Here is a 14,884-nt window from a genome sequence, read left to right on the forward strand (position 1 = left end):
GTGTGTGTGTGTGTGTGTGTGTGTGTGTGTGTGTGTGTGTGTGTGTTTGTTTCTTGGGATTTTTCTATATACAATATCATGTCATCTGCAAATAGAGAGTTTAACATCTTCTTTTCCAACCTAAATGCCTTTTATTTCTTTTTCTTTCCTAATTGGCCCCATAAGAACCTTCAGTATGATGTGAATAACATATAAGATGAGGGCAGACATACTTGTCTTGTCCTTGGTCTTAAGGGAAAAGTTTTCACTCTTCCACCATTAAGTATGATGTTAGGGGTAGTCTTTGCATGAATGTTCTTTATCAGGTTTGCAAAGTTTCTTTCTATTCCTAGTTTGTTGAGGTTTTTTTAATCATAAAATTATATTTTGTCAAATTCTTTTTTGTGTCTATTGAAAACATGTGGAAAAAAAAAGAAAACATGTGGTATTTGTCCTTTATTCTATTAATATGGTATGTTACATTGATCAATTTTTTTAGATATTAAGCCAACCTTTTAGCTAGAGGTAAGAGTTTAATACCTTCTCAAGTCTTGCACAGCACTCTTGTGGTCTTCTAGATCCCCAGGAATACATTGGAGCTTTACAAAGCCCCCTGTAGACATCTCATTCCCCAATTTTTTCTTTTAAGTTATTAGCTCACCTCTTGCTTGCCTCAACTGGTATTGCTCCCTTGGGCAGATATAGTGTAAAACAATTACCACTGACTGTGGCAAGTGCCATGGGGTTCGGCTTTCCTCACTAAACTAGCTCTGAACTACCACATGACCCAGCAATTCCACTACTGGGCATATACCCTGAGAAAACCATAATTCAAAAAGAGACATGTACCACAATGTTCATTGCAGCAATATTTAAAATAGCCAGAACATGGAAGCAACCTGAGTGCCCACTGACAGATGAATGGATAAAGATGTGGCACATATATACAATGGAATATTATCCAGCCATAAAAAGAAATGAAACTGAGTTATTTGTAGTGAGGTGGATGGACCTAGAGTCTGTCATACAGAGTGAAGTAAGTCAGAAAGAGAAAAACAAATACCGTATGCTAACACATATACATGGAATCTAAAAAAAAAAGGTTCTGATTTGTTATACAGCAGAAACTAACACAACATTGTAAAGCAATTATACTCCAATAAACAAACTCTGAGTCAAATAAAGACAAGCTCTGAAAATGAGGCTTTTTCAAAGAGCTGCCAGATAGGTCAAATAGTGACAATTCAATGGTGATGGGTCTTTTGGGGAGCTCTAAACCCATTATGGTTTTCAAAGTTACTGAGCCCCTTGTGAGAGCAGGATGAGAACTGTGCAAGTTATAACACCATAACATTTACTCCATTTACCAAGATTCAAACATTTTTTTCTTAACTAAAGGCTGCTTGAATTGTTGCAAGCCTTTGGTTAATTTCTAGACTTCTGAAAAAGTTGATTTTGACCATGTTTGCCAGTGTTCTCATTGTTCTTACAGATTTTCAGAAGTCCTTACTCCAACATTTCAAAATGTTCTCCCTGCAGCTACTTATTTATAAATTAATTCAATTAAATAAAATGAGACATTCAGTTTCTCACTCACACTAGCCATATTTTAAGTGTTCGATAACAACATGGGGCAAATAATGACTGTATTGGATAGTACAGACACAAATGTTTACATCATTGCAGAAAGTTCTCCTAGACAGGACTAGAAGTAGGGAACCAGGAATCATGGTAGAATTCCAGATACCCTTGTTCATCCCTTGTGTCCTTCCAGGTCTGAGCCCCCCAGCAACCACACTGGGGTAGACGCTCAGTGTAACGTCTCACCATTGGCTCAGGGACTGGACAGAGTTGCCATCTATGAGGAATTCCTGCGGCTGACCAAGAATGGTACCCAGCTGCAGAATTTTATCCTGGACAGGAATAGTGTCCTTGTGGATGGTAAGGCTCCCTGATCATTGGGGCAGAAGTGGGGGCTTCCAATTTCCTCACATGGGGACTTTCCTGGGAATCTGGAGACTTGGGATGAGTCAGCACTGAACTTTCCCAGGCTGGCAGGAGGTGCATACTCCCACAGATTTTACCCACTACTGAGGGAGAGAAAAGGACATTCAGTGGGATATAGGAGACACTTGCCTTCTCCTAGACTGCACCATGCAACAGAACTTTCTTAGTGAAGGAAATGTTCTATATCTGTGCTATCCAGTGCATAAGCCACGTGAGGCTCTTGAGCATATTAATCATGGCCATTGTGACTGGCTTTTATGGTTAATGATTTTTAATAGTACTGACTACCAGATTTTTAAAATTTCACTTAATTAAAATTAATTTTAATTTAAAAAGGCACTTGTTGAAGTAAGTCAGAAAGAGAAAAATACCGTATGCTAACACATATATATGGAATCTAAAAGAAAAATGGTTCTAATGAACCCAGGGGTAGGACAGGAATAAAGACGCAGATGTAGAGAATGGACTTGAGGACACAGGGAAGGGGAAGGGGAAGCTGGGACAAAGTGAGAGAGTAGCACTGACATATATACACTACCAAATGTAAAATAGATAGCTGGTGGGAAGCAGGTGCATAGCACAGGGAGATCAGCTCGATGCTTTGTGACCACCTAGAGGGGTGGGATAGGGAGGGTGGGAGGGAGACGCAAGAGGGAGGGGATATGGGGATATATAGCTAATTCACTTTGTGATACAGCAGAAGCTAACACAACATTGTAAAGCAACTGTACTCCAATAAAGATGTTAATTTTTTTTTAATTTTTAAAAAATTGTTTAAAAGTAAAAAATTAATTAATTAATCACAGCATATATTTTGTAAACCTGGTTTGAATGGAAGTAAGAATAAACCTCCAAGTGGATGTAGAAAAAAATAAAATAAAATAAATTAATTAAAAAGGCACTTGTTGGGCCTCCCTGGTGGCGCAGTGGTTGAGAGTCCGCCTGCCGATGCAGGGAACACGGGTTCGTGCCCCGGTCTGGGAAGATCCCACATGCCGCGGAGCGGCTGGGCCCGTGAGCCATGGCCACTTAGCCTGCGCGTCCGGAGCCTGTGCTCCGCAACGGGAGAGGCCACAGCAGTGAGAGGCACGCGTACTGCAAAAAAAAAAAAAAAAAAAAAAAAAGGCATTTGTTCCTGCTCATATCAGGCAGCACATCTTAAGAATTTGCCTGGGGTTGTACGAGCAGGGGGACCTGAAACCCTCTCCCGTTGCCCAATGGCTGCTATGTGTCCCTACCCTCATAGAGTTTGTGTTGCAGTTGGAAATAATAGGAATAGGCAATTTAAAATTATAAATTATTTGATGTGAACCAATCCATACTTGGGAGTGGTAATCAGAAGGCTTCCTGGAGGAAGTTACAGTATAGGTGAATCCTGGAAAATAAGCATTAAAAACTCAGTAAAGGAGAAGGGAGAGAATGTATTCATAGCCAGAGAAGAGAGTTTTGAGTGGGAATTTATAAATTTAAAGAGATCCCATGGTCTTGTCAACTGTGATGATCCATTCTCCCCTCCACTAGCATAAGATGGTCCAGCCCATCATCAGTCATCCATTCCCAGAGGTATGATTTGAAATATCACTCTTGTAGTGTGATAATGGCTTTGTTATTATGTAGCAAAATATCCTCATTTTCCAGAGATGCAAACTAAAATGGAGTGAATCATCATTATGGCTACATGACTTTAATATTTCAATGGAATTATGGGATGATGCAAGGGTAGCAAGTGTTAATAATTTATACATTGTGTATGATACTGTTTTAACTGTTTAAATTATATATTGTTATTTCTAGGTGATGGACGTTTATAATGTGGTTCTATTTTTCTGTGTATTTGAAAAGTTTTATTTAAAAAAGTAAAACACACTCACATGCATTCTCCATTTCATTCACTTTCAGGGTATTCTCCCAATAGAAACGATGTCTTGACTGAGAATTCGGGTAAGCCTCAAAGACGCTCCAGCCCAGGATGGGGAGGGAATATTTTGATTCTCTGCCTCACTAAAGGGAACCATGTACCCAGGGTATTGGATGATGATGAATGTTGGCCAACCCATGCTAAGGACTTTGAGGAACAGTAGGGGGAATCAGGAGCCCTAGGGGAATGATAGGAGGTGGCTCACACAAGCACTTGTCTCCCCAGACCTCCCCTTCTGGGCCATCATCCTCATCTGCCTGGCAGGACTCCTGGTGCTCATCATGTGCCTGATCTGCTGTTTCCTGGTTAGCAAGAAAGTGTTGCGGTCTTCTTACTATCAGGTTGTAAGAGCCCTTTATATATTACAAATACCTGTCTTCTGCTGGGGATATGTTTTGCAAATATTTTCTCCTAGTCTGAGTGTAGTTTTCCTTTTCTTAACAACATTAGTCATTAGGGAAATGTAAATGAAAGTCATGAGATACCACTACACATGAGAATGGCTAAAATTAAAAAGATGATAACAGGTGTTGGTGAAGATATGAAGCAACTGGAACTCGCATATAGTGCTGGTAAAAAATAACATGGACACATCTTTAAGAGTTACATGGGGGTTAGTAGATGCAAACTATTACATATAGAATGGCTAAACAAGGTCCTACTGTATAGCACAGGGAACTATATCCAATATCCTGAGATTAAACCATAATATAAAAGAATGTATATTTGTGTATAACTGAGTCACTTTGCGGTACAGCAGATATTAACACAACATTGTAAACCAACTATAGTTCAATTAAAAAATAAATTTTAAAAGAAGTTACATACATCTCTGCAACCATCCAGTCCTAGGAATTTATCCAAAAGAAATGAAAACATATGTCTATACAAAGACTTGTACACAGATGTTCATATTAATATTTGTACTAGCCAAAGACTAAAAACAACCCAGAAGTCCATCAACAGGTGAAGGGATAAACAAACTGTGGTATATCCACACAATTCAATACTATTTAGCAATAATACTGGATTATTAACACATGCAATGATTAATCTCAAAATAATTATGCTGAATGAAAGAAGTCAGATGAAAAAGAGTACTTACTGTATGATTCCATTTATAAACAAACTATTGAAAATACTAGCTAATCTCTGAGGCCAGAAATCAGATCAGTGGTTGTCTGGGAATAAGAATGTGTTTGTAAATAGCAGGGGAGGAGGAATTGCAAAAGAACATGAGGACAATTGGGGGGATAATGAGCATTCCTTATTTCGATTGTGGGGATGGTTCAATAAGTTTATAATTCAAACTTATCAAATCATTCACTTTAAATGTATGTAGTTTACTGTATGTCAGTTATACATCAGTTAAGCTGGGGTGGGAGGAGGAAAACAAGATATAAAGGGGATATCAGAGAGACAATGGTAGAAAAAAAAGAGAGTTAAAAGGAAGATAGAAGAAGAGAAAGAGGTGAAAGAGGGAGAAAAGAGAGGAAAAGGGCTGGGAGAGAAAATTAAGAGAAAAAGAGAAAAAAGGAACAGAGACACACAGGAACATCAGGTCTCTGTGGCTGTGGCCATGTCCCTCCCCTGTAGCCCCCGATACTTGGCAATGACTGGTCCATTCTGATGCCCTCTGCTCACCCTCACAGGTCACTGTCTCCAGGCGGAAGAAGGAGTTAGACTGCGAGGCTCAGCAACAATGCCTGGGCTATTAACCTGCCACACTGGACCTGAGGAAGCTGCAGTGACATCTGCTTGAGTCCCCTTTTCCCAGTCAGGTTCCAAAGGAGCTTGGCCGGAACAGAAATAAACCACACTGCTCAGACACAACCTCTGGGCCTTTCTTGACTCGGCCCCTACCTGGTTCACACTACTGAGATAAAAGTTTTCCCCTTCATTATGCCCTAAAGACAACTGCAACTTCTGTCTTATGGTTTCACACCATATCATTCCTCAGGGACACCAGGATTGGTGAAACAGGCACCGACATTGTCAATGAACAAAATCAACATCCCACTTAAGTGTGAGGTTTGCCTGCCTAGTCACCCACTACACACGTCTCTCCTTGACTCCTGTGCAGCCATCATCCCATCTCTATTCCTCCATATTCTGCACCCCCTTCCCCAAAGCCCTGACAGTCTCAAGTTCCCCTTGAACTACTTCGTTCTCTGATGTTCAGATTCACCAGGACGTCCAGAAAATCTGCCTTGGTGACTCCTTTCCCTCATCACAGGTCCTCCAAGGTGGGAAACAGACCAAGAAGGAATGAGTGGGTCTGACATGACTCTGCAACCACCCTTGGGACTTGGGAGCTGAAATGACTAGGTATCTGGGAAGACTGAATCCCTGAGTAACACCAAACTCTAGAGAGATAGGGTCTGCTTTGGATTTAAAGATTAATAAAACTCAGGGGAAAGGTCTGAGAGAAAAAAAAGATAGTCTTTTTTTCTTTTTTTTTTTTTTGCACTGAATCTAACCAAACAGTTAAAGCAGAAACTCCCTAACAGGCAGTGCGAAGCATCCCAGGCATGAAACAAATACTACAGATGCTCTATTATTGTTTAACACCTCGCTCTCAGAAACTATAAATCCCTCAGACAAAAGTAAGTCATGATAAAGAGGATTTGAATAATACAACATGCTTGATGAGGCAAATAGGCAAATAGGCAAATAAATCCCAACAAGCAGTGACTTACTGTTAGATTAATGATGCTGAAAATGTCTCTTTTGATATCGTGATACCCCAAATGGCATGTCAATTTTCATAAATCAAATTTCCAACACATAAACATCTTTAAAAATGAGGAAAAGTTTGGTATCTCATTATATGCAACTCTGAATCAGCATGTAACAACACAAAAATAGAGACCTAGTAGTAGATATCTTATTTGAGAACATAATTATAACAGCTCTTTAATGAAATATTATTTTGGAATCTACTGGGTATTATACAAAAAAGGATAATGTATTGTGAAAAGGTAGGTTTTATTCTGTGATTGTAAGGGCAAAAAAACTAAATAATCCCATAACTTTGATAACTCTCTATTGACTTTAAAATACAAATAAATAACATACATAGAGAGGAAAATGAGATAACAACAAGGAGAGGAAAGATCTCCTCTTCTCACCAGAAACCAAATCACTCCCCTTCAAAAGATCACTGTCTTGGGAATTCCCTGGCAGTCCAGTGGTTAGGACTCGGCGCTTTCACTACCGTGGGCCCGGGTTTGATCCCTCGTCAGGGAACTAAGATCCCGCAAGCTGAGGAGCCAGCAAAAAACAAACAAACAAATATAAATAGATCACTGTCTATATTTTCTATGCCACACAGAAGAATTTAATGAAAGAAAAGTATTGGTTTATTTTAAAGTTTCAAGAGCTCAAAGCAAGAAAAACTTACAGACACTGCAGAGAGTCATTAATAAAGTGCTGTGGTGTACCATTTCATCTGCACCATTTTCTCTTTTTTTTTCAACAGTGTTTGTCAGGACATCCTTCTTAGCCCCTCACTTTTTCTGCCTTGATAGCTAGCCTGTCTGCAATCAATGCTATCCTCAGTCTCTCTCTTGCCATCTTCACTTTCCTGTTTCCTGATATCTTCCTCAGTCACCGGAAATTGTTTGCAGAGGAGCTGTGAGATACCCAGACCAGCTCCTGGAATCATCTCTGCCAAATCTGAAGGCTAGGCAGGGGTGGGCCTGGGGCTGGAGTTCAGACCACCTGTGAGAACTCCTGGCAGAGATTCACCTGTGCAACTAGTTGCAAGTTTTTGCAAGGCTTTGGCAAGATCCAAAGTACTTAAGGGTTCTCTGGTTCCACTGAAGGGCTGGAATCCATGCAGTCTCTTCTGCCAGAGCACTTGCTGGGGCTTGTCCAAGGTTTCCTCCCATTGATGGCATCTGATCTCATTGCCAGGATAAGATGTGATTCTAGTAACCAGCCTCTTGAATACGTACAGACATTCTCAAAGGGATGGAGGTGCTTAAGCCACGCTTTGGATTGGTTTCTACAATCACGTTGCTTCCTCTGTGAAGTCTTGACCATCATGCTTCTTTTCTTCTTATCCTATAAAATTAATCATGAAATTGTACAGGACAAAATAGTTCTAATGTCTTATTCCTAAGGAGAAACAAATATTATTAAATATATATATATATTTTTAACATCTTTATTGGAGTATAATTGCTTTACAATGGTGTGTTAGTTTCTGCTTTATAACAAAGTGAATCAGCTATACATATACATATATCCCCACATCTCCTCCCTCTTGGGTCTTCCACCCACCCTCCCTATCCCACCCCTCTAGTTGGTCACAAAGCACTGAGCTGATCTCCCTGTGCTATGCGGCTGCTTCCCACTGGCTATCTATTTTACATTTGGTAGTATATATAAGTCAATGCTAGTCTCTCACTTCGTCCCAGCTTACCCTTCTCCCTCCCCGTGTCCTTATATATATATATATTTTTAAGTGACAATGCAGCCATTGCCCGGGCATTAAAAACTCTTATCCACAACACTGCCATTTTCAGGAAAGATCCAACAGTTGATGTGATTCCCTTTTTTGGAACCTTCACTGGTGGGTTGTTGCTTTACTTTAAGCATGATAACCCTAAGAAAACTTCCAACGGAACCACCATGCTGAAGCATAACATATTTCACACTTCTGGTACCCTGTAAAAACGTTTGCATTGCACTGGAAAGCAGCATCTGGAGTAGATCTATTTCCTCTTCTAGTTCATTTTCAAGCCCTATTATCAAAAATCTCTTTTCTAGATGGAGAATGCTACTCTTGGTATGGATTTTACAGGCGTTCTTCCCTGAAATTCAGATTTCTCACAAGGACGTTTGTAACAACAGCTGGTCACTGCTATGCCTCAGTGTGATCTGACGTTCGCTTTCCATTTGAGGGCAAAGGAGGGAGACAGAGATGAGGGAGTGAAAAAGAGAGCTGGCTTCCCCAGCCCCCAGAGCTGCTAGACAGTGCTGCTCTGTTCTTCCCTACTGCTGCCTGCACATTGGTCGTTTCTTTCAACTTTCGCTATTGTGTTAAGCATAAAAGAAAATCCAGATCTGTTAGGTGTTGCAAGCTCTCTGTTACATGTCTTTACCCACATTTATCTTGCTCCGTTTTTCCACAACCAGGAGAATATAAACAGAGCTTATTACTAAACTTTAAAGATTATTAAACACAGGAACTAGATCGACATTTCCAAAAGGAGACTGATATTTCTTCAAAGTCCCAGACCAGGGCTGAGTGTGGCACATCATTAAGAGTCAATGATGACAGTCAAATATATATATTTGACCCTATTTGGCTGCTTCTGTAGTGGATACTTTATGGTGTGACACCAGCCAACATGTGACCTGGCGGATGAATGCAGCCAAACAGGTTTAATTAGATCAGAGACACAAAGGGCTAGTCCCTCCTTTGATAATAAATAAAGCAGCTGTAAGCGCCTATAATAGCAGGTGAGAAACAAAGGCAGCAAAACAGAACCATAATTGATCCTCCTCCTAGCTGGCCTGTGATTTACTTGAAACCTGGGAAGTGGCAGCTGGAGCAGGAGGGAGCAGGAGACTCAGCTAGAAGCCAGCTCCAGAAGATGAATTGCTTGGGGATGGGGAGGAGGGAGGTAGCCAAATCTCTGTTTTATAGCCCAAATTTACTCAACTATTTGTTACACATCATAGAAGGCTGCTAGGTTTTAGCCTGCTGCTCCCAGACCTGGTCCTGATCTCACCAGCTTTGCACACTGGGAATCCCATAAAATAAATCACCCTGTACTCCCGGATCCCACAGACAGCTCCGCGGGGGGAACGCCACCACAAAGCGGCTCTGGCCTTAGTACAGGGCATCCTCCAAGCCCAGGGTGGGAGGAGAAGCGGGTAGGAGGCAATGGCAGGCGACGGTACTCCGACTCTTCTCCACCCCCGCGCGCGTTAGAAGCGTCGATTTTTGGATCCAGGTCTAGCAGGGATTAATTGTCAGGCAAGTCAACAGTTTACCCCACTTCAGAAAGGACGAAAGACGGAGCGGGCGGACAGGAATCTCCCCCTGCCAAAGGGCTCCTACCTGCTCCCTCTTCCTCCTCCGTCCAAGATAACAAGCTCAAGCCAAAGCCTGAGCACTTCGCCAACTCTCCGTTTCTCAGCTCGCGCATCATTGCACCACCGCCTTTCGGTCTTCCTCCTCCCGGCCTGGCGCAGGGGGCGCCAGGGAGGCGGCGCAGTCCGCGTGGCGTTGCGTTCGCCCTCCTCCAGCTGCGCGGGGTGCAGGTGCTTGTCGAGCTCCCGCAGCGCCGCTGCACGCCCGAAGTGGTCGTTGTGCCGCTTCTCCATAATCAGGTCCTCCAGGCTCTGGAACTCGAGCTCGTGGTTGCGCTGGGCAAAGAGCTGGATCTGCACCCCATAGGGCTGCTGGCCGAAGCGCGGCTCGTCGCCCATCTTGAACCCGCGCTGACCTAGGCGGCATCAATCGGGTGAAGCTCTCGGAGTGGCGTCTTCTCAGCTCGCGCTGGGGCTCCGCGGCTCGTAGCTGTAGATGGTTCACCACGCGGCTCGCGTCGGGTGGGAGGCTGTTGCTCACCTCCAGCCGATGCAAATGCACCACCTGGAAATTGCCCACGTATACGGTCCAGTGCGGGTACTGCGCCTGGGACACGAACTCCCCCAGGTCGCCAGGTCGGCATTGTTGAGCAGGTTCTCGGCGTGCAGGTGCTCAGCCACGGAGCCCGCGCAAAGCTTTTCTGGTAGATGCAGTCGTGGCGGTAGAACTCGGAGCGCCCCACCTCGCGCAGCCGCGAGTCAGAGGTCCACGGCGGGGGCGGGGGCAGCGGCTGCGCGTCCCTGCAGTTGGGCAAACGGCCGCCGCCGGCTTCTGGGGCAGCGGCTGCGGCTCCACGGCCTCATCATCATTGGAGAAGATGTAGGAGATTCCGCTGTGGGGCCCATCGGGTCGGCTGTGGGAACTTCCTAATAACTTAGGCGGGTCATTTTCTCCGCATGGTTTCCCATCACACTGCGGACGCAAGATCACACCGCCGAGGGAGGAGAAAGCGGAACCGCCACTAGGGTCACTGGCACAGGTCTCCGGACAGGGACTGAGACCACCCGCGAGAGGTGGGGGCCGTGGGGAATTTTGGGCAGGGGGGCGCTGCACCCTGAGACTTCTAGGGGAGTTTGCAAGTGTGGGCTCCGCAGTTCCTCTCCTGGCGCGGTGGCAGCGAGGCTGGGCAGGGGGAAGGGACACACGCCTTGCCCTTACAGCTACATCGCGCCTCAAGACTTGAAGGTAGGAAGGCAATGCCTGTTCACACCCATCCCCTCCCTCCTGCTGGGGCTGCTGCTCCCCCTCAACCTGCTCTCGGGGAGGTGGGGCTCCAGAAGGAGAAGGAAGCAGCCTTGCTGCCTGCCATTGGCAGCTCCTGCTCAGCCCTGTGAGCAACAAGCACCAGATCAGGAGAGCTGGGATTGTACGTAGATCCTGCTCCCGGCTTCCCCAGGGGAAGTAATACAGACTATTAATACAGGGAGGTCTGTTGTTCCTCAGCTAACAAACTGCCTAGAGGGCAACAATTGTATAACTTTCCCCCTCAACCAGACTCAAAATGTACTTTCAAAGGCCAAAGCCTTTTTCACTGCGGGCACTCCTGTCCCTCCTCTTGCACATGTGCCTGAGGGGCTGGGAGTTCTTGGGTGAGCTACAGACCTCCATCCTCCTGGTAGTTCATGGTGATGCCACTGACTGTCCCCTGTTGTTGCAGGCAAAGATGAATCAACTCTTAAACTAAATGAGGCCTGCAGGATGGGTACCCTCCAGGAAGATACTGTGTAGAAGCCTGTGAAATCCATGGTACCTACCAGGGAGAAATGTCTCTTACGTGGCCACATTGCTGTCCACCTACCCCACTTCCAACACCGCCCAACAGGTACTGGACCAGTGGTTCACTAGGTGAGTGTGGCCCCCTCCTCAGCACAGTGATGACTCTGCCCACTGCGAGCTGTGTGTTTGAGAATGTGACCAAATCTCTCTGAGCCTCGGTTTGCTCCTCAAAGTGGAGTGGTAGAGGATAAACCTCATAGAGTCCTCCTTGTAGGGACTACCGGATCAGCTATGGCAGGTGCGTGTCTGGTGCCTGGCTCTGCAGAAAGGGCTGCTGGACGTGCTGGGGTTGTTCCTCATTATTTCCCCCTCCCCCATGAAAGGCCATCTGCCACACCCCACTGGTCTGTGGCCTTCCTGAGTTTAGAAAAGCACATGGAAAGCAACATGCTATTCCAATGCAAAGGAGGTTTGAGATTCCATCTTGCTGATCCTGGTCCTTGTCCTTGGTGTGGCCAGAGTAGGGATCTCTGTGGGCAGGATGAGAGGCCCCAGGCCCACTCAGATACCTGGGATGGTTCTGGTTGAAGTTCATTCATTCCACAGTATATATTAAGCATCTACTACATGCAGGCACTTTCTGAGACATTTAACATAACTCAGTGAATGAAGCAGACACAATACCTGGGCCTCAATATAGCAGAAGAGTCACAGTCATACTAGACATCATTTGCAGGTCCTGCCCACTGTACATCACATGTGATGCCCTCATCTAGATCTGCAAGCACCCTCCCATATTCTAAATGGGATGATGAACCACAGGACCAACTAAAAACCTGAGTGGTGTTTGGGCCCAGAAGAAGGGCCTGCTGTCCCCACAAAACAGATGGGGAGAGTATAGGGGCTGTGTGTAGGGAGTGACTGGCAGAACCTTGGATCTCACACAATCTTTTGAGAGGGCTGAGGTCTGGAAGCTTCTGCTTCAGAACAGGAGGAAAGAGAACTGTATATGGGGTCCCAGGTCCCTTGAGAATCAGAGAGGAGGATGGGTTGAGCATCCCCTGAAATAACCATCCCCACCACAGTCCCATCTTGATCTACCTGGCCCCCTCCACATCCACCACTCCTGACACCCACCATCAGGCCCAGGACAGGAGACGTGGGAGAAATGTGCTCACGGGTCTGCCTCAATCCTCAGTCCTGACTCCCAGATGCATGGAGGACTGAGGTGGGAATGCATATTTCGTCAACAAGCACAACAAGAAAGGCCTCGAAAGATTCAGGCCAATGTTTCCAAGACAATGAAATTAATCTGTACAGAGGCCAACAAGGTGCTCATTAAGCCCAAAGTAGTCAAATGCAAGATGTTAAAAAGTGCCAGCCCTAAATTAGACAGTCTCACCCATATCATCCACTCCAGTCTCTGGAAGTATGTTGTTTTTCTTTTCCATATAGTCAAGAGTACTACACTTTGGCAATCACTGACCATGAGTGAGGCCAAGGTCAAAGCCAAGGCCAAGGTCCCAAAAAGTTCCCCCAAAGACTCCAGGAAAAAAGCTTTTGTCTATCAACTTTGAGGATCAAAAATGGTACAAAACTTGGACTACTGCCCGCCTGGGCAGGTATCTCCCTATGCAATTTATAGAAATACAATATAAATTCTATCCCCCACCCCCCACTTACCACAAAAGAGAGATAATCATATAGTTTTTACCCTGAAATATGTTAATGCAATAAATTATGTTAATATTTAACTGTCCTTGCCATTATGGAATAAACTCTACTGGATCATGATGTATGTCTTTTAAATACACAGCTGGATTTATTTTGCTAATATTTTATTCAGAATGTTTGCTTCTCTAATCATGTGTTAGAGTGGGCTAATGTTTACAATAACAAAAAAAAATGAAAACAAACAACATTCATCAGATGGAGAACAACAGAATAAATTATGGTGTAGTATATATACTATGGAATGTTACTCAGCTTCTTCTTAATTTTGAGAGGTCCATTGACTAACCCAAAAAGATAGCCATGATATACTCTTAAATAAATATAGCAAGTTACAAAAAGTCTATATATGTGTGTATATATGCTTATATATTTTTGAGCAAAGAGAAAGATGTCGAAAAATACTCAAAGTGTTGGTTAATGTTGGCTACCCCAAGGAGTACAGTGGAGAAGGGAGAGACCTGAGAGGGGAGGAATATATTAACTTTTTCTTTATTCACCCCTGGTTTGTTTAGTGATTGCAAGCAGAGTATTTCTTTTGTAATTTTTTTTTTAACAAAGGTAGGATGGTGGTGGGGGGAGGAAACACCAGTTATCTATTAAAAGTGATGTCAATTAACATCTGTTGAGAACTAATAAATAGCTACAATTAATACATCCAAAAACGAAAATAAGCAATCAATCTGGAACCAAAGTTATTACATAGACGTGGTCTTTCCCAAGTGCATTAAGCAAGACATCTTCAGGAAGAACTAGTTTTTCATTTACAATTAGCACAAAATTATCAGTTCATGGATATGAGGACAACCAAGGATAAAACAAAGAGAAAATGAGTCAAGTCCATTTAAAGGAAAATATTTAAGGAATAATTGTACCCATCATACATACACAAATTAGCTGAAAAAGGCAAAATATTACAGAAATCATTGAAGCTTGGGAAAAAAATGACATTCCGAATAGTCAGCTTGTCATCTACACTAAAGAAAGAGGGGCAAATTTTTTCCTAGTGTGTTATTTTATATTTTACACCGTAAATAGACAAGTCCTTTTTACTAAATAGATCACAAAGGAAAACCAACCACCTTGACCGATCGCCACATATGAAAAAATTTTAAATGAAAACTTACAAAAAGCTATCAACATGGAGCATGGGGCCGCGGGGTGGGGAGCGATAAAGTTCTCACACTCAGAAAGTTGCAGTTACTCACAAAAGTGAGAAATGTTTGTAAAACTTGAAAATATTTACATAACCGAATTATAAAAAATTGTCAAAGGGCTCACTGTCTCTAGAAAAGCTGTGGTTTGCTATTTCACCGAGATTAAAATTTAATTTTTGTCAGCTCTGTGGTGGTTAAAGGAGAATAGTACAGAAAGAAATGCGCACTAGGAGTCTGCCCAACAGAATTTTTCTCCTGAAAGTTTTT

General features: G+C 43.5%; 2 protein-coding genes and 1 pseudogene across 2 annotated transcripts in view; 1 reads left to right on the forward strand and 2 right to left on the reverse strand.

The window, feature by feature from the left end:
• Positions 1-5,734, forward strand: part of LOC102985248 (mucin-16) — a 97,875-nt gene extending 92,141 nt beyond the window's left edge. The window contains exons 27-30 of the mRNA XM_055091348.1: positions 1,754-1,920; positions 3,886-3,927; positions 4,130-4,209; positions 5,557-5,734. Of these exons, the coding sequence (XP_054947323.1) occupies positions 1,754-1,920; positions 3,886-3,927; positions 4,130-4,209; positions 5,557-5,622 (355 nt within the window). The 3' untranslated portion in view covers positions 5,623-5,734. The remainder of the gene's footprint in view (positions 1-1,753; positions 1,921-3,885; positions 3,928-4,129; positions 4,210-5,556) is intronic.
• Positions 5,735-7,378: 1,644 nt separating this feature from the next.
• Positions 7,379-7,951, reverse strand: LOC102985533 (methyl-CpG-binding domain protein 3-like 1). The gene is given in 4 exon segments (XM_028495191.1): positions 7,379-7,487; positions 7,489-7,863; positions 7,865-7,915; positions 7,917-7,951. Coding segments are annotated over 4 exon segments (570 nt in total).
• A 2,116-nt stretch (positions 7,952-10,067) lies between these two features.
• Positions 10,068-10,921, reverse strand: LOC102985821 (protein LRATD2-like; annotated as a pseudogene).
• Between the last annotated feature and the right edge of the window lie 3,963 nt (positions 10,922-14,884).

Source organism: Physeter macrocephalus, chromosome 2 (genome assembly GCF_002837175.3).
Source record: "Physeter macrocephalus isolate SW-GA chromosome 2, ASM283717v5, whole genome shotgun sequence".
NCBI classification, from domain to species: domain Eukaryota; kingdom Metazoa; phylum Chordata; class Mammalia; order Artiodactyla; family Physeteridae; genus Physeter; species Physeter macrocephalus.